Here is a 20,388-nt window from a genome sequence, read left to right on the forward strand (position 1 = left end):
AAAGCATGATAATATACAGAAAATAATAAATAAAAAGAAAGTAAAATAAATAAATAAGGTCTGTAAATAATAATAAAAATAATAAAGAATATTATTCAGCAAAAGTGGCTCGAAGTGTGTGACTCGAGGTTACGTTAGTAATCCACCGGGGAATGCTAAGGGGAAAGCTACTTCAACTTCTCTAAATAAATTATTTTAATTTTAACGTTATTAGACATCAACCCTTGATCAGAAAGCCACGTTATGCCTTACTGTTGGGGTGTTTCGTCGTGGTAGAGGCGTCATCTCGGCAGGTCCAACGCATAGACTGTAGATCCAGCGTCGTCTGATGCAGCATCACGAGTGGTGTTGTAGTGAAATTGCCCGGATCAGCTGTAGGTGACATCTTCGTAGGTGTAGAGAATCAAGCCGTGTAAGGCTGCTCTGAAGGAGTCTTTAGGCCGGCTTATCTTCTAGTTTGCAATAGTACAATAGAGAGCAGAGGGGTGTACGGCGAAGCAAGTTTAACATACCCCGGCTTTCTTTGTGTGAGCTGGCTCGACAAACCCTAAACTCGCGATCAGAGATAAGTGGAATCACTACGGAAGTTATGAACTTTCTCTGCGGATTCTGTGCACGTCCCTGTGAAAGGGGGCGTTTGGCGCGTCATTTGACTCTCTCTCTGCACAAAATGGATCGATCGTGTGCCGCCTACTTCAGTCAGGAGGAACAGATGATTATAACGGAGAGCTATGAAGAATACATTATCACAGCAAAAAGCAACACTGTTGCTGCAAATAAGGAGAGGGAGGAATGCTGGCAGAAAATTGCTGATCATGTAAATTCGTTAATAAAAAAACTAATTCGTAATTAGTTAATATACTTATTTTACCACTCAATGCTCTCTCCGTGCCTCCCACATCCAGAGCTCTTACACTTTAAACTTGATGCAGCAGATTTATACATTATACTCAAGAAGTGTATTTAGGTCTGACTCTGTCCCATATTGAAGGATAAGTGGAAATCACTTTAGGTTTTGGCCAAATCGAAGTGAAATTTATATTATATATATATATAATATTATCTGTGATAAATACCAGTAGACTAATCTATTTTATTTTTTGTTCAAAGTATTTCTTCATTAGTTTCTTTTTTTTTTTTTTTAATTTGAAATACAGTTTGATATATATTTAACAAAATCCCATCCCACAAGTAACCCTAACCTATTGTACCATTACAAATTACAATATGACTTATCAAATCAATGGTAAGTATGATAAAAGACTAATCAATTTTCTAACCGATGTTCTAATAGCTGCAGTACCAGCAGTGTTAAACAGACTTGGCAGCAAATCAGCTGGTTAGTGAAAGGACAGCACTTTTCATTGCCGATTTAACCCGAAACTCGGAACATAACCTGCTCCGGACCAGGTTAAGTTTGCAGTATAAGTTACAATGGTGATGTAGCCAGGTTAAAAGAGAGCCATCTTTGTGACATTGAAAACCCTGGCTTTGGGCTCAACATACTTTGCTAACCCACTTATCTCTTCTCTTCTTCTTCTTCTCCTTCTTCTCCTTCTTCTCCTTCTTCTCCTTCTTCTGCTTCTTCTGCTTCTTCTGCTTCTTCTTCTCCTTCTCCTTCTCCTTCTCCTTCTTCTTCTTCTCCTACTTCTTCTTCTCCTTCTTCTACTTCTTCTTCTTCTTCTCCTCTTTGTCCTTCTCCTTCTTCTACTTCTTCTTCTCCTTCTTCTTCTCCTTCTTTTTCTCCTCCTCCTCCTCCTCCTCCTCCTTTAGAAGTTCACGTTGAGGATTCAGGCTTTGTTTGGCTTGTAGTAACTTGAGTTGAGTACCGAATAAAGTTTTGTCAGGCTATGCTCAAATCTTCAGTGGCGTTTACTTCAAAATAAAATACTGTCCAAGTTTACATTGGAATAAAAGTACTATACATGGAAATACGAGACTTAATGTTACTAATAAAACAAAACAAATTAACTTTTAGCAAAAAAAAGATTAAATATGGATATTTTTGGTTGAAAAACAAATAAAAGAGACGTCTTAAGAATTTTTTTTGAGTTCTTGGAGGCCAGCTCAAAGAGGAATCTCTTTGAGGCTGTTTTTATAAGTTAGGATAAAACGGGAGGAGTTTGGGTGTGTTCTTGGGTTTCGTGCCAAATAAGTGATGAATATTCAATTTCTTTGTTTTAGGGGCTTTAGGTGTGGCTGGTGCTTTGCAGCCTGTGCCTCCTGAAGTAAAGGAATTTGGGGAAGTCTAATTCTGAGTTTTTACATGCAAAAACTCACACTTCAAGTCACTGTTGCCTATTATTTCACATTAAAGCTGTAAACACATTCTTTTCATAATGTCCAAGCATTACATGATATTTTCTAATTAATATCGGTCCTGCAGCTTGTGTCATATTTGTAAAACCATTCAAGAAACAGTTAAGCAGTTTACATGATTCATGATAAGTCAGTTCTTCTAATAACAAACATTAACCTTCATATTAACACTTCATGATGTTTAAGCGTACAACCTTCATTGCTCAACTTTCTCACATCTCAAACCATCTGCTAAAATAGTTGTTTAAGTTTAATACTATAGTGAAAGGAAATAAAGTTAGGCAACACTTATGTGATAAGATTACTTTCAGAAACATATTTAAATATAAGTTGAACATAACCCTTACTTCATAATATAAAAGCATTCAATGTGACTGTTCTTTAACAATAAAAGAAAACTTTAAACTCAAATCCTTCAAACATTATATCTTTACATTCCTATTACTTCAGAAACTTCATTCTTTCAACACAACTAGTTGTCTAATTTAACTATTAAAATATGATTGTGTATGAGGTAATGAGATCACAAGTTATACACTTGGGTGATTTTAAAATACAAATTCATGGTTATCAAACATTCATTAATTAAGGGAATTTAACTCTTGTCAGTAGAGGGCAGTATGGTTAAATATAGTATAAAAGGTTAATAAAATCTAAGTCCTATATCTTTTTAGTAGATAGTCATACACCTATGAAAGTTATACCATTCTTCTTGTATTTACATGACAAATAACATGATATAAGTTGCATAATAATTAGACATTTAATTTACAGGAATTTCAGGTTTGCCTCAGATTTGCACGGAGGCTTCACAAAGTCCTCAGGAATGTGGGTTAGTTTTATGGCATTGGTGATAAGAGTCTGTGCTCCATCTAAGCTGGGAGTTGTTTTTCTCTGGTCCAAGTAGCCTTTAGGGTCAGTTAATGTTCTTAGTTTGTGTCATAATTCAACTTATCGAAATGATTTTTTAGGAGGTCTTTCTGAGTCTGTTGAGCATCACTGATCAACCCCCAATTAGAAGGTTACAAAAGGTCAGTTCTGCAGGCCAGGGGTCTGCTCTTACAAGCTTAGGAATCCAGGGAGTCTGTCTCTTATTTTCCTTAAGAATCAGAGATTAGTTAACACAATTAAAGAACAAGCGGTTGTCCTCCTACACTAAACTTTTGACTGGTACTGTATATAAATGGTTAACACAGCCATCAAATGAGTCAACTTGAAAGGCACCTGTCTTGTGTCTGCTGATGGACTTAAACACCGCAATGCTTTTGACAGATAAAAGGAGTCAAAAATGGACTTCGGTTCCCACAATGCCATGCTCAATTTACACCGAGGTGTGAAATCAGGCAGATTCAAACTCTCGGCTCCCTTTGGACAAGACCTGCCGGTACCCATGTGGGATCCCGTTCTCCAGCCGTGATGTCACCAAGAGTATAAACACCTGAGATGCTCTCAAAACTACACTTACAGTCGTGGTTACTGCTTCCAGCTGTTCCCACAGCTACCATTAGGAAGTATACCTGTACGTACATTAACTATAACTAGATCGCACAATCTCAACCTCGCTGGATGAGTAGAGATTTTTGTGTGTTCCACCGAGTACGTTACTGGATCCGAAGAAAAACACGACTGTGCAACCCAGTGCTCTCACCCTTTCCTGCAGAAGTGAAGAAGAAGGATAACCCCACTTTTCTTTAACTGAATCGACTCTGCTGTTTCTTTGCCACTCAGTCGAGGATTAGCCACCATGAAACCAACCAACAGAGTGAGAAGACCATCACCATCTGAGCCCCAAGGAACCAAGCAGGACCCAAAAGATGGACTGAAACACACTTAACTCGCTTCCTTGATACAAGAAAGAGGTTTAAGTCTGGGCAGAGATAGATTACTACAGTAGTTTGTTATTTTAAGCTTTATCGTTGCTGTTGTGAAGTTAACGGACCGTGAGTGTGGTTACTGCTGCTGAGAATTCTATGGAACTGTTATTGTTGTTTGCTGCTTGTTTTGGTTGTGTTTATCATACTAAGCAGATTTGTGTTTTGTCCACCTTTGTTGGGCTGCTTTGTGTTAGTTTGTCACCGTGTGTGAAGCCAGTAAATTGTTTTATCTGTTAAAAGGCCAGTGACCACAGGGGATGGATCACTGTCAGTTTACTGTGTCTCTGAGTCATAAAAGCAATTACTATTACTACTATTACTATGTCTCCCCACGACTGCTAGGATCACACACACTCACACACACATTTGGTGAGCGGATAACTTGGTAGCAGTGCTTAGCTCTGTCCACAATCTATCTTATTGTCAGAGACACGTATTAAGCTGGCAGACGCCATTTGCCATTGTCTGTTCAGATCTCGCGGTCACCTCTTCTGACCAGAACTCTTGCGCGATGTGTTCCCCCAACATGGGTCACGTTTGCCATCTTGCTCCTCGTCTTCCTCTCTTACACACACACACACCCACAACCACCCACCCACAAACACACACACGCAGACACATCTACATGTGCTATATGTTTGCTTGTTGTTATAGCTGGTTGTTGTTTATAGCTGCTTGTGTTTGATAGTTTGTAGTTGGATGATAGATGTTTATTGACTGAAGTGCTATGGATTGTTAATTGATATTGTTAATGTTAATAAACTCTGTTATACCTTAAACAGAAGTTGTTTTGGCATTATTTGTATACATATTATGTTAAAGGCTGGGTGGGGCTCTGTTATTATTAATTAAATTATTAATAATTTTTTATTGATTTATCTTTGATAATCATTAATTATTGCTGATAACCAAACCTGCTCCTAACCACATCCCAACTTTAATATGAACATGTTACAACTTGTTATGTTTGAGATCAGATTATAATTAAACAAATCACAACAGGTCTGATCAGTCCATCCCGGAAATCGTGATCTTGTGATTGCAATAATTAATGCAAAATTCAACAAATTTCTGCAATATTAGAGGGAGGTTAAAATTTTGCAAAATCCCTGCAATTTCTTCGCATTAAAGGAACTACTAGGAGGATTATGACATCAGTATATCGTAAATTTAATGCCCACACCTTGTGATGAGAATGAAAGACTATTGTGACGAATCCATCAATATCCTCTATTTTGTATTGATATTGTGTGTGAGCAGGTCAGATTCACAAAGTAAGCCTTTCCGAACAAAACTTGCTTTATCAACAAAAGTAACTCCTCATTAACAGTTAGCAAGGCTCTTCAACCTCTCCTGTCATCATCAAAACAAACCCCATTCTGGTTGACCAGATAAAAACAGCAAAACAGGAAGTGATAGGGTTTATGGGAAATGTGGTCTAATCATGATAATTATTCAACCAACCGTTGCACTTCCCTGTGTCACTGTAATCAAAACAACCAACACAACATGTCATCAAATTTTACAGCCAAAAAAAATCACAAATCTTGAGAAAAGCAACTGCAAAATCAAACATTTTTGATCACAACAAACAGAAAAAACTCTGTGAAATCCTGGAGGGACTGTCTAATGAAATATCTGAAGTGAATCAGTTCATCAGCAAGAACTCTGTCCAAATCAGAGCAAAAGGCAGAGGAAAGCATGTTTGTTCTGTCAGTTACATCACTGTCCATTTTCAGTATGGCTCTGGCATGAACAGAACTCAAAACGGTGTAACTCTTGACCTGCAATAAAACACTGAATGGAATGTAAAACAGCATTATACAACAGGTAGTTCTGACCGAGCAATCCGACTGGTCAACTAGACATTTAGAACGGGATCAAATCAGCATGACAGCACACCTAGCCATGCTCAAATGAAAAATGCCTCATTACTAAAAATATTACTCTGCCATTCATTAGAACTATAGACCGTGACATTGCGCTAACAATAACAGTCACTTCTGGATAGACAACTGGCAGTTGATTTGAATTACTGAGATATATGAACTTGGCAAACTTGTTTATTTCTGTTCTCATTTTCAGCTATAACTGTAACATTTGAATATGTGTAGCTAAACACGGTGGTCCAACCAATCTGATGTTTCTGCTGTGTCTATTTTAAGTACTGTGTTGCTTTGCTAGGGTCATTGGGTTGTTTTGTTTGTCTTTCTTTTATGTTTGTGAAATTGGATTCAACTGAACTGATTTGGGGTTGTGGGGAAAACAAAACGGATCCATTTCGGAGTGGATTGAACTCTGAGATTGCGGGACAAGTTACACACACACACACTCACACACATACCAAAAAACCCAAACCCTTCTCCAATCTTTATCGTTACCTGGCACCTCCATACACAACAAGACATTTTCTCTTCAGTTGAGAGTATATCTCAGCTTTCACTCTGGCATCCTCCATCAGCTGTGCCGGTGAGTCGGTGACATAGCACTACTAGCTTAAAAATATCTATGAATTTCACAGACATAGTAGCTAAATCTGTGCATGGAGAAATTATTTTTTTCAGCAGATATCTTAGTTACAACAAGATTGAGCTAGCAAAGCAGTTTTGTGTTCATAAATGTGGTTTGGGAAATTCCACAATCTCTAGAGAGCATTAGCTCAAGTTGGCTGGCTGACTCAACTGGGACTAGAAATCACCTGTGTTGCTAGGTCATTACTAACAGTCAGCCTACTTGCTGGAGTGGTAAACTAGGTTTCATTACATAGGAGTCTACAGACATAACTGGTTGTTTTCCAGGTATTAGTCATACCCCATGTATTTCCAAGGAAACAGAGATAACACTAGCATAAAGCTTTTTAGTTTTAGAATGAATTGCCCCACAATCTGAATACATTTTGATTATATCTTTTTTTGTTGTTGGTAACTGTTGTATAATCGCAATATTACACTTGAGGGTGTGCTTTACTGTCATTGTTGGCACAACATGTGGTCATAAGCATCATTAAAGTATACCCTCTCTTGTAATATTGCTTAATTCAAAACCATTGCAGTTGGTGTTTTGACCATTACTTTTGACTTCTCCTCAGGTATTTGGAGGCCCAGACCTGTCAGCTCCTCAGCTGGCCAAGCTCTGTAGCACCACAACTAGGCCAATGCATGTCTCCAGCACTGGTAACCTGCTCACAGTGCGCTTTAAGTCAGATGCCTATGTCAGCGGTCGAGGTTTCAATGCAAGCTGGACCGAAAACTTGGGAGGTGGGTGAACATCATTGAGCACATGCCCATATGCTGTACCTCTGTCCCACCATACCATAGGAAAACACACTGTACTAGGGATTTGGGAGGGAGTGGTGAACATATCTTTATTCTTTATTTTTGTAATACATGAGGTAAGATAAGTAAAAAGTTAAGTTGGAGATTTCATGGAGGAATATCCAAGTGAGCCAAGTGTTCTTTGGGTGGTAGGCAGGCATCATGCAAAGTAGAGGTGCCAAATTGGCAGACAAAAATAACCAATAGAATGAGTGAGTTACTTTCACGCACCAATATTTTGTTTTGTGGAGACTGAATTTTCTTTAATCTTGTGGGGTGGAGAGACATTTGGAAGCAGCTTAACTTAACCAGTCTGAGCCTGGTCTTATAAATATTCTTCAGTTTGCTGTCTGTCAGTGATGATAATTCTTTGCATTCTTCTTTCTGCAGCTTTTAACACCTCTGCCTCAGATAGAGCTGCAGCTGTTTCCCTTTCAAATCTTAAGGCTTCCATGTCTGCCACTAGAGTAGCTTTTTCCAAATCCAACCTTGCTTTCTCCTTTCTCTTTTCTAGCTCCCTTTTTGCAAAGTTCACTCTGGCATGTGCAGCTGGAAAGCCCTGGCTTTGGCAGCTGCCTTTTCAACTGAATACTTGTGTGAAAACATGTGCTATTTGAGCTTGTCATGGATGGTGATTTGGATTTTTCTACATCTATTAATAGCACCATAACGGTTTGATACTTTCCTCAAATCTTGCTGTACCCACTCATGTAATGGTTATTCACAGTACTTCCTATTTGTCTGATTGACTTTGGCTTACTTCAAGTGTGTCACATAGATTAACAGCCAGTCAACCTCTCTTCACAAGTCAGGTTTTGAGCAACCATGCTCCTTTAATCAATTCTCCATATAACATGCAAAAGAATTAATCTGTACAAAAAAAGAATATTTTTGCCTGACAAATACAGAACAAATAGACTTATAACCTTTGCTTTTTGTGGGCTACAAGGAAAGGATGGCTGGAGACTGAAAACAAGTCCTACATACAGTCTATCCACCATGTGGTCTGCCATGAGAGAGATGGAGCACTACGTCCTGATGTTCCCTCAAGAGAGGGTGGCACAACTTCTCTTTGCTGAAGTCTACATATGAGTAACTACGTAAAAACTAGAAAACTAGAACAATTAAACTAGTACTGTTTAGTTTGTACATTTTCTCTACTTTTAACAAATGAAGGATTGCAGGCTGCAATCACTTACGGTTAATGGGAAGATGAAATTGTGGTTGTAAAAGGCTTCTTTTTGCTTGCTCTCTAAATCCATCATTTAAAAGAATGACAGATTATTTTTTATATAGACTTCATGTTTCTATTTGTCTGCTTTTGGTTTATCGACAGAATTCTAATACATCTGTAAAAAAATATTCAATATTCAATTTTCAGTCAATGCATTTCCTCTCTTCTTGTCCTTTGAAATGTGCCTGGGGCAAAGTGCTCCACCTAGGGGTGGGCCCAAATCCAGATACATTATTTAGCAAAGCACAAATAGTGGGTTTTTTATGAACATTTATTTTGTGCAAATATTTTAAAAATTACTTGTTTTCGAGTAGAACAAAAAAAGGTCCGTTACATTGCTATCGCAGTCTCTGTTTTCTGCTCCGCTGTTACGTCTATCAGCATGTCTTAATGAGGGGAGTCACATCCACCTGCTGCATGACGCACATTTCCTAATTTGGACATCACTCACAGAAATAGGGGTGTTCACTAGAGATAAAGCTGAGCTACTGACACATGCCTCATGAACAAGCTTCATGAACACTTACTGTAACACTTTAATTTTCTAAACTTAGTGTAATAAAAACAAACACAAGATATTTAAGTGTCTTTCCACTTTTATTCAAATACAAATACAATTATTGTGGATATGTAGATGGTTTCAGGCCTGGACTGGAATGAGATAAATATCACTTCATGTGTCCACTATGTGGCACTAGAGAACACCCACTAATTATACACATGTTGTTGTATATCATGTGTCGACCACACCATGTAAATTTCATGTAAATCAGATAATGTTTGTCATATAAGGCTGACTTCTGGTTGTCAGTAGGTGGCGCTATGACTATGACTCAATATTAACATTCAGATGTGTTCAGGCTTGGACTCTTATCAAGTATGAGAAATTTGGTGCAGGTTGGACAATGTACAGTAAATTACAACAACTTCCTGCTTCAGTGCGAAATATCAAAGTTTGCTGCATTGTCACGGCAACAATATTCAATGAAAACTGAAAAAAGACTTTGATAACTTTTCATTGTAAAGGTCTTTAAATGACAATACAATGGCTGCTAATTTTGAAAACTGTGCTATAAAATAAGTTAATTCAAAATGGCTGACTTCCTGTTGGACTGAGGGTATGGCTCCAAAGACCTGAATATGATTCATGGCCCTACCAAATTTCGTCCATGTATGTCAAATTTAAAGGTGAGAGCTTTGACTCTGAAATATTCTAGGGGGCACCCTTAAGTCTTTTTGCCACACCCAAGTCCAACAACCATATCAGACAACTAAATTCACCCTTTCTGATGCATATGCCAAGTTTCGTGAGTTTTCTAGCACCCCTAGCCCCTCAAACACAGCTCCCTGTTTCATGCCAAATAATGCGCCACCATGGCAACAGCTTTTGATGAAAACGTAAAAGCGTCACCATTTAGCATCACCACTGTCTTACAACTCAGCAGACCAAATTTTTGGTGGATCGGTTTAACCTGCTAGGAGTAGTTAGTAAAACTGTGGGGCCTATAAGTTCCTGTTGCCAATAGATGATGCTATTACTTTGATTCAATATGAGCCTGTACATGTCTTCGGACCAGGACTCTTGTCAAACATGTTAAATTTGGGAAAGATCTGGCCATATGGAGTCAAGTTACAACAGTTTGTTATACAATGGCGAAACATCTGAATTTGCTGCATCACTACGGCAACGGCGTTAAATGAAAACTCACAATCTTCGCAATATAACATCATCAAGGTCTTAAGTCTTTTCTGACCAAATTTCAGGTGGATCTGTTCATCCTGCTAGGCACAGGTCATAAAAATGTAGCACCTGTAACTTCCTGTTGCCAGTAGGTGGTGCTATAAGAATGAATCAGTATTGACACATGGATGCATTCAGGGCGGGACCTCTATCAAGCATGACAAATTTGGTGCAGGTTGGAAGATGTATGCTCAAGTTATGACAACTTCCTGTTTCATGGCAAAACATCAAAGTTTCCCACATTGCCAGGCAAGGGCATTCAGCAAAAACTCAGGAGGAGTTCATTAAAATACAGGGCATGGAAATCACAAAAACTGAACAGTAAAATAAAAATGGCCGACTTCCTGTTGGGTTTAAGCTATGGATCCAAGAGACTTTTTTGTGTGCTCTGGCATGATACGTGTGTTCCAATTTTCATACATGTAGGTTTAACGTCCAGTGGGGGCTACCTCGTTGAAATATTGTAGGCGGCGCTATTGAGCCAGTTTGCATCACTGATGGAATATTGTCATGTAGATGTGTTCAGGCCGGGACTCTTATCAAACATGAAGTTTGGTGCAGATTGGAGCATTTACACTAAAGTTATGGCAATTTCCTCTGTTATGGCAAAACATCAAAACTCAATGCCAGGCCATGGCCACGTGCTTCAATGATAGCTTAATCTAAACTAAAACTTTTGATCATAAACTAGTCTAGTGGCTAGTGACACTGATTTTGAAGTCGTTATGATGAATTCTGTAGGAGGAGTTCGTTAAAATACAAGGCATGCAAAATCGCCAAAACTGACCACTAAATTCAAAATGGCCGACTTCCTGTTGTGTCTAAGCGATGGGTCTAAGAGACTTTTTTGTGCGCCCTGGCATGATACATGTATGTTCCGATGTTCGTACATGCAGGTTTAACGTGGTGCAGGGGCTGCTTCGTTGAAATATTGTAGGGGGTGCTGTCGAGCCATTCCACCACACCCATGCCTGCTACCTATACAATATTACAGACTTTAAGGCTTGTCATGTGTGCAAAGTTTTGTGAGTTTTCAAGCATGTCTAGCCCCTCAAAAACAACGAAAAATTATGTGAACAATGTGTTGCCATGGCAACGGCTTTTGATGAAAAGTCAAAAGCTTCAGGAGTTATCAACATCAAGGTCTAACACCTTGGCTGACCAAATTTTATGTGTTTTTGGCTAACCTGCTAGGAGTAGTTAGCAAAAGAGTGGTGCTTAAGACTTCTTGTTGCCAGTAGGTGGTGCTATGACTATGACTCAATGTGAGCCTGTACTTGCTTTCAGACCGGGACCCTTATCAAGCATGGGAAATTTGGAAAAGATCTGATCATGTAGACTCAAGGTATAACACTTTCTTTGTTCATGGCCAAACATCGAAATTCGCCGTGCCTCCACAGCAAAGGTGTCCAGTGAAAACTCATCATTTTCTCTATATGGAATCATCAAAGACTTAAGGCTTTTCTGACCAAATTTCAGATGGATCTGTTCATCCAGCTTGGTACAGCTTATAGAAGTACAGAACATCCTGTCGCCAGTAGGTGGCGCTATGAGTATGTCTCAATATTGACACATAAATGTATTCAGGATGGGACCCTCATGAAGCATGAGAAATTTGGGGCAGATTGGACAATGTACGTTGAGTTATCAGGACTTCCTGTTTTATGGCGAAACATCACAATTCGATGCATCGCCACGGCAAGGGCGTTCAGTGAAATCTCATGATTTTGATAACCTTTGATCACAAACTAGTCTAGATGACACACACAAATTTTGAAGTCAATCTGATGAAATCTGTCGGAGGAGTTAAAATACAAAGCATGCAAATTTCCGAAAATGGTTAATGGTTAATTCAAAATGACTGACTTCCTGTTGGGTTTAGGGTTTTGCTCCAAGAGACTTTTTTGTGCATTTTGGCATTATACATGTGCGTACCGATTTCTGTGTATGTAGGTGAAACATGCCGCAGGGAATACAGTTTAGGGGGCACTGTTGAGCCATTCTGCCATGCCCATGTTCAAGACCTATAAAATATCAAATTTTTCTCCACTTCTGATGTATGTGTATTGTGCTTTTGAATTTTTAATTTAATTTACCCATTCATGCATTCATTCATTCTTTTAGTTGTATATATGTATATGTATATATGCTTAGTGTTTCCCAATCATCTCTATTCCTTGGTAGTAGTATCTTGATTTACAGCCAAGTCGTTGTATTTGTCTGTTCCTTTATATCAGAGATGAGAGTGAGAGATGAGATGGGAGTTCACTATATTCAGAGTTCATGACTCTCAGATATAAGACTGATGAATTTGATTTAATTATTTTTCCTCCCAATTAATTGATTATTAATTAATTAATGGAGGTGGTGCCCCTATTGACTGAACGAGTGCATAATATTAATTTAAAGTGTAGTGTTATTCCTACATCTACAAGAGACACAAACAGAAGGTTTTGGAATGGTACTTATAGTCCCCTGACTTAAACATGATTGAAAATCTGTGGGAAGATCTTAAAAGAGCTGTGCATGCAAAACAGCCCAAGAATATTGCAGAACTAGAAGCCTTTTGGGAGGAAGAATGGACGAAAATCCCAAATACAAGAATTGAAAGACATTTAGCTGGCTACAAAAAGCGATTTCAATTTATAGCATAAAAAGTAACAATGCATAATTGTTTGCTGAAAATATTGTTTTTTTTCCATATCCTAGAGAAACTGTGTTTACATTTTTCAATTAAAAAAATAACCAAAATACGTTATTTGTCAAGGGGTAGCCAAACTTTTGTATACAACTGTACATACATATATACATACAAACAAAACACATACATATGGGCAACTGTGGCTCAGGAGGTAGAGCAGGTCAGAAAGTGACTAATCAGAAAGTTGGTGTTTGGATCCCCGGCTCCTCCAGTCTGCATGTGAAAGTGTCCTTTGGCAAGATACTGAACCCCAAATTACTCTGAGTGTGTGTGTGTGTGTGTGTGTGTGTGTGTGTGTGTGTGTGTGTGTGTGAGTGTGTGAGTGAGCATTAGAAACAATGGTAAAAAGCACTATATCACTCCTGATGAGCAGGTTGGCACCTTGTGTATGAATGTGTGTGCGAATGGGTTAATGTTGGCATGTGTTGTAAGGCACTTTGAGTGGTCGATAGAAAAGTGCTATATAAATGCAGTCCATTTGCCATTTACTATACATACAATACATTGGAGAGAAGATGTACAGTTTACCATCAGCACCAGTGGAATGACACTTTCGGTAACCTTTTAATCAACTGTCCTTCCTGCAGGCTGTGGAGGCCCAGTCATGGCTCCATCAGGGGAGATCCATTCTCCTTTGTATCCCAACAGCTATCCCAACAATGCGGACTGTTCCTGGGTCATCAGTGTGGATCCCAGCCATCGTGTCTTCTTCAACTTCTCTGACCTAGACATTGAACATCATAGCAACTGCTTATGGGACTATGTGGCTGTGAGTGCCTGATTTAGGAACATTTAATCAGTAGTTCAAAAGCATCATGCCAATACACTTTTGCTTTGTTGGTGACCTATTTGAGCTCCCAGCCTCTAAGGTGTTTTTGTCTTGTTGTTCTTTTATCAATGTATTGGTTTGCTTGAGTTGCTCGTAAAAGTAAAATACTGGGGAATTTACCAACATACAGTAGAACTGATTAAGCCTGTCCAGTAAATGGATAAATACCTTTACATTGTTAGTGATTTACTGTACAACTTGCATTACCTGGATAACTGTAACCATCAATAGACTCCACGATTCCTGTAGCTACATAGTTTTACTAAAACAATGCATCTGTCCCTCTGTAGATCCATGATGGTCCAACCATATCTTCTCCTCTGCTCGCCCGTGTGTGTGGTACCAGTCTTCCTCCCTCTATCACCTCCACCCAGAACACCATCTATGTTCGCTTTCGGTCTGACTCCAGTCGTAGCCACCGCGGCTTCAGTGCTCGCTTTGCTGAGGGTGGGTCTTCTTTAAGCTCTGCTTTAATCATGGGAACATGGCTGAATTATCTAATCCATCAATCCACCCATCTATCAATCCCTTTACAGTACTCACTTATGCTATGCCAGGTTGCGGGGGTTGGGCATGTAGATTGGCTGAAATTTATCCCAAAATGCACTGATGAGTTGAAGGGTACATCTATGACAAGTCACCACTCTATTACAGGGCCAATTTAAAAGCCACATGCCCCAAAATCTCCGAATTGCTGTGCTACTCACATAAGATATTTTTGTCTCAAACTACTTTCATGTTAAAATGAGAGTGCACAAACTACACAACTGATCTCACACCAAGAATATTCCACATTCCATGACTGAAGCCAATGATTGCAATATTAAATGAAAACACACTGGAAGTGACGGTGTATGGAGGGTTTTAAAGGCTGAAACGAAATATATAAATACATAAATAATTATATAATAAAATGCTTAAATAAGTAGTGTAACTTACTGCAGCAAGATAAATAAATCTGTCGACTTCATCCATAAAAGTCAGGGATGGACTCTGCCCTGCAACTGGTGGTTGAACTTGAATCTACTGCTTTGCCTAATTCAAGATGGCAGCACTTGGTGCAGATCTTAATGAAATATCGTGTGCTACAATGGTAGATATGTTCGCTCTAGCTGAACAGATGGAGCAAATGCCAATTCCTATGATTTTTTAGATCAGATTGAGGGAATTGCTGAGCAAATTAGAATGATATCGGCCCTGACTGACACAGAAATTAATAACGCTTTATTCACAATTCTGTAATACTGTTCATTCACCAATCAGAGGCTCCCTGACTTTTCATTCATTAAGTTTACACATTTATTTATTTCGCTACAGCAAGTTACACTATAGATTAATAAAAATATATATAGATTTATAAATAGATACATTAATGTGGGAATAAATTAATAAGTAAATTAATTAATTAATATACAAATAAATAAATATACAAGTGTGTGTGTGTGTATATGTGTGTGTGTGTATATATATATATATATATATATATATATATATATATATATATATATATATATATAATGATGAATAAAGTTTTACCCAGAGTCAACTTGTTAATATAATGATGTTCCTATTTGGTATTGCTACAGTTACAGGCTATGGTAGGATTCCTGCTTCGATTTTACCTAATACGGTTTTAATATTTTAGTGTTTCTCTTTGGTTGGTGGTGTTTGTATTCAACAGCTTGTGGCGCAACCATCATAACAGACAATAATGGTGGAGCCATTGCATCACCACGGTACCCATCACCATACCCATCCAATCAAAACTGTAGTTGGATCATCAGAGCACAGGAACCATGTGAGTTGCCATAGTCAATTTTAACATCCTCACACAGGGAAAGTTTTCTGGTGTATTCATGGTGATATAAACAAAATATTGTGTACTTTTTACTTTGACTTGTCTATCTATGGCCAGTTAACCACGTGACCCTGTCATTCACTGACTTTGAGTTAGAGATGATTTACTCTGACTGCTCCCATGATGCTGTGGAGATCCTAGATGGAGACAACTACCAGGCACCTTCTATAGGTAGTTATACTGTATGTGTGTGTGAGAGAGAGAGAGAGAGAGAGAGAGAGAGAGAGAGAGAAATGTGCAGTTAGTGAAATCATATGTAGTCTTTAATTCTAATAAAAATGTCAAGTAAAAATTTTTTAGGGCGCTATTGTGGCTCTGAGATTCCTCACCCGGTGACATCCTTCAGTAACTCCTTGGTGGTCAACTTCATCTCTGACCACTCTGTCTCCAGAAAAGGCTTCAGAGCCACCTACTCAGCATCCACCTCCAGTAAGACATGCCAGCACACTCCACTGACAGTTCTAGCTGGAAGACTGGAAGACTCATTATATTCACCTCTTCTTCCTAGGTTGTGGGGGAGATCTGGTGATGGAGAGTGGTACATTTAACAGTCCTAACTATCCAGATGCTTATCCGCCTAATGTGGAGTGTGTGTGGACAATCAACAGCTCACCAGGGAACCGTCTCCAGCTCTCATTTATGTTAGTCAATTTTGAACAACATAAATTCTCATTTAATATTTTTCTCATTTCATATATTATGTGATAAAATTTTCAAACTCCAGATTGACTTACTAGGTTTTCTGGATTTTTTGACCATGTTCTACATATGTCTTCAGTAACTATAACTTGCTCAGGTGACATAACATGACGGTAATAGTCACTGTTTTCATTCCACTTGAGCTTGTTATATATATACTTGTAGAGTTATATATAATATATATAACTCTACAAGTATATATATATATATATATATATATATATATATATATATATATTGGTACAAGATCAACCAGTATATTGCTTCCAGATTTTCTCAAACTCTTACATTTTAATGAAATTGGTATTAGCTTCAAAAATACAGTTTTGGCCGGATTCTATTACAGTATATGCTATTTAAAGAGCCAACTTGTGTAGGACAGTGGCTTCATCAACAAACCATGAAACAAACAGTTGTAGTAGAATTTCCCTACTTTTTCATGATCTTAATTCAAAATGTCAACTTCTCACATACATGTTCATTGTTTTAAGGGGAATTAATATGGTTTTTCTGGTTCTCTTCTTCATACATTGTGATGTTGGATATCTATGTTAAACATGGTCAAAGTTCCCTGCAATCCAGGGCAGGGGTCAACCTACTCTGAATGCTTTGTTTGCAAGTTTTTTTCCACCTTGCCAACGAGCTGATGTCAGCCCATCGCACATGCCATGAACGGCCATCCTTTCTGTAGCCTTGGTTGCTAAGGTTGGTGTTTAGGTTTTTCCACGTGTTGTTTCCGTTGTCTATTCCTTTGTATTTTATGTGAAGTACTTTGAATTGCCTTGTTGTTGAAATGTGCTATACAAATAAATTTGCCTTTCCTTGCATATTCTCACATGTCGGATCAATTTTCAGATTGGACATGTACAGTTGTATTTGAGAAGTTGACATTTTCAGTAAAGAACGAAAATAGTGAAATCCTACTACTACAGTTTGTTCCATGGTTTGTTGATGTTATCTCCCGAGTCGCCAGAAGTCGGCTATGACACAGTTTCCGGAAGCTAACCCCATCACAACAGAGTGAGCTCAACGGGAGGGGGGCCTTAAAGAGATGGGAGCTAAAACAGCCTATTTCATACAAGCTGAACTGAGAGGCTGTGTAAAGGTTCAGTCTAAGATAAATAAAGTGTTTTTAACTGTAAATCATGCAGAGATATTCCAGTAAAGCCCCAGATGAAAAGATATAGGCCTGGAAATAAACATAATATGTCCCTTTTACAGATATTTAAAAGGTTTGTTGTTTTCTGTGGTGATATATGCCAGAGACAGTAAAAACAAACTAAATTCCTTGTTTGTGCACTTAAGAGTCTTCATACTTGTTTTTTCTACCTATAATTAAACTATGGCTGATGTTCATTATTTAGAGGATACTACACTGTTGAATATCAGTAACAGTCATGTTTTGTTCAGTATCTTTCACCTGCAGGGAGACTCTGGCTGTAACAATGACTACTTGGAGATCAGAGAGGGCAACTCTACTGGGCCTCTGGTTGGTCGTTTCTGTGGAAGCTCCCTTCCTTCCAACTATACCTCTGTGATTGGTCACATCCTGTGGATTAAATTTGTCTCAGATGCATCCATTAGTGGAGCAGGATTCAGGGCCACCTTTTCACATTGTGAGTTTCTAAACTTACACAATCTTTGTTGTGGAGTCTAAAGCGTGGATGTGGTTTTTCTCTTCTCTCCTCCCCTTCTTTTCAAGTTCATCCTCCATACACACATACAGCTATTCATGTGTACAAATGCTACCGACAGCACACACCAAAATGATGGGTACAAATGTAACTATGGCTCTATGAATTCTGGATGAATGCCAGAGACTTTATGTAATACCTGAATATCCAACACACATATGCACAAGAGGCGGAGATCTTATACTTGCAAAGTTATATGCATGATGATGGTGATGGAGCATGACACTCAACAGTTGTCTCCTACAAAATCACCTTGTCAAGATTTTGTGTGACAATGAACTCTGGCAGTCATATAGAATTGTAGTTATATTTGATAATCTTGTTCTATTTCATTCTTGCTAACCACCTTAGACAATAAGTGACACCTGTATGACTCATACCAACAATGTCATAAGGAATCTGCACTCATTGTGCCTCAGTTGAAGACCAAAGATGCAGACAAGATTGTTGTTGCCACAGGATTAGGGATGGCTACACTAATCCTGTAGAAGCAGATAAAGGTGCACGATGAAGCCCAGACAGCTGCAGTACAGACATTACCTCATACAAATAAATAATGCATTAGATGGAATCCAACCAAAACACTTCAGGGCCCAAACTAAACATAATAAGCCAGTTCCAGTGTGCTAGTGTATCTTGACTCATTGAAAAATTTCATAGACTTAGTATTTCATTAGAGAAGTTGATGCTTTTTGAATGGGAGTCTATTGGAGCCATGGATTTTGGTACACAGTACTTCCACATTGGCTTCAATTTCAAGCCGTGGTTGTTCCCAATTGGATATACGCTGGCATATTCTGTTAGGAATATAGCTCTAACAGATTGCTTTTGAGGCTATTGTCATAGGGGGTAAAACACCAATGCTGCAGTGTGCACAGCCCTGCACATTTAAGTGAGAAGGTGAAAATGAGATGATTGCTGAGTGTCAGGCTCCTTAAACATTTGCATCATGTAGGTCACACATTATGTGCACGTGTGCTTGCAGCTAGAATTAATGAAGAATAGGACTCATATCACACCATGCCACCAACACATGCTCCATTGTGTCACACCTTAGCCCTTCTGATTGTCGTTAGTCATAGACACATCTTTGTGATGTCATTTTTCTCAATGCACGAAAGTTATGTACACCAGTTTATTCATCTGCTGAGTTATGTAATTAGATTAAATAATTAAAAAAGAACAACTTAAGAGAGAGAATCAGAAATCTAACTTTTGACTTCCTCACTGTTTCTCAGTGTATGGTAATGATATGACGGGGGAGTTTGGTCAGATAGCATCCCCACTGTATCCCAGAACATACCCTAATAACGCCCACTACCACTGGACCATTACTGTGGAGGGAGACAGCTATATCCAGATCCGCTTCTTGGACATAGACATAGAGGACCTGCATGACTGCTTCTACGACCAGCTCAAAGTAAGATTGTGTGTTCTGTGATGATTACAGTCAGAATGTTTGCACCGTTGTGTCTTAACTTTATTGAAGTGCATTGTGTTGTTTCACAATGTTCTTCACTGCAGCAGGAATTAATGGAATCATATTAATCCATTGGCTTTTTTAAAATGGATCCAGATGCATCAGATCATTGATTATACATCAAGACACACATCTTTTTTCAGTTTTTTTCGAAATTCAAAGCATTTTTTTTAAATTTAGCAGTTCACTTTATCTACTGATTGATAACACCTAAATTGATCAACAGTTTTATTCAGTTATTGTAACAAAGGAATAACAAGACCCGAAACTCACCATGTATATGTATGGGGTGGGAGCTGTTTCATTGAATGGACTTTCTCTATCAACTGTTTATTATACAGAACAGATTTACCTGTCGAGTACCAGTGATTTGTACCACCCTATTTGGAGCATTTTGAGGAAGGAAAGCATATCAATAAATAAGTTGAGATTTAATAAAAAAAACAACAATTTAAATAAGTGTCATCATGTTGACATCAAACTAAGACTTCTCAAACAAAAACTTTTCTTTGGCCCCAAACATGTTCCATAAGAGTATGTTTTACACATTGTGTTCTGCATGAAACAACAGTAGAAATTGAAACCTTTAGTTTTTCATTTTCATTTCACTTCGGCTTAAAACGATCGTGCTGACCATTTCGATGC

At 38.4% G+C, this 20,388-nt stretch overlaps 1 protein-coding gene across 4 annotated transcripts in view; it reads left to right on the forward strand.

The window, feature by feature from the left end:
- Positions 1 to 20,388, forward strand: part of cubn (cubilin (intrinsic factor-cobalamin receptor)) — a 172,891-nt gene that overhangs the window by 58,613 nt on the left and 93,890 nt on the right. For all 4 annotated transcript variants that reach the window (XM_044339395.1, XM_044339397.1, XM_044339396.1 and 1 more), the window contains 9 exons: positions 7,282 to 7,450; positions 13,771 to 13,952; positions 14,303 to 14,459; positions 15,694 to 15,810; positions 15,928 to 16,041; positions 16,171 to 16,299; positions 16,379 to 16,511; positions 17,980 to 18,185; positions 19,502 to 19,683. In XM_044339395.1, coding sequence (XP_044195330.1) covers positions 7,282 to 7,450; positions 13,771 to 13,952; positions 14,303 to 14,459; positions 15,694 to 15,810; positions 15,928 to 16,041; positions 16,171 to 16,299; positions 16,379 to 16,511; positions 17,980 to 18,185; positions 19,502 to 19,683 — 1,389 coding nt within the window. The remainder of the gene's footprint in view (positions 1 to 7,281; positions 7,451 to 13,770; positions 13,953 to 14,302; positions 14,460 to 15,693; positions 15,811 to 15,927; positions 16,042 to 16,170; positions 16,300 to 16,378; positions 16,512 to 17,979; positions 18,186 to 19,501; positions 19,684 to 20,388) is intronic.

The sequence above is a fragment of the Thunnus albacares genome, chromosome 21 (assembly GCF_914725855.1).
Source record: "Thunnus albacares chromosome 21, fThuAlb1.1, whole genome shotgun sequence".
Taxonomy (NCBI): Eukaryota; Metazoa; Chordata; class Actinopteri; order Scombriformes; family Scombridae; genus Thunnus; species Thunnus albacares.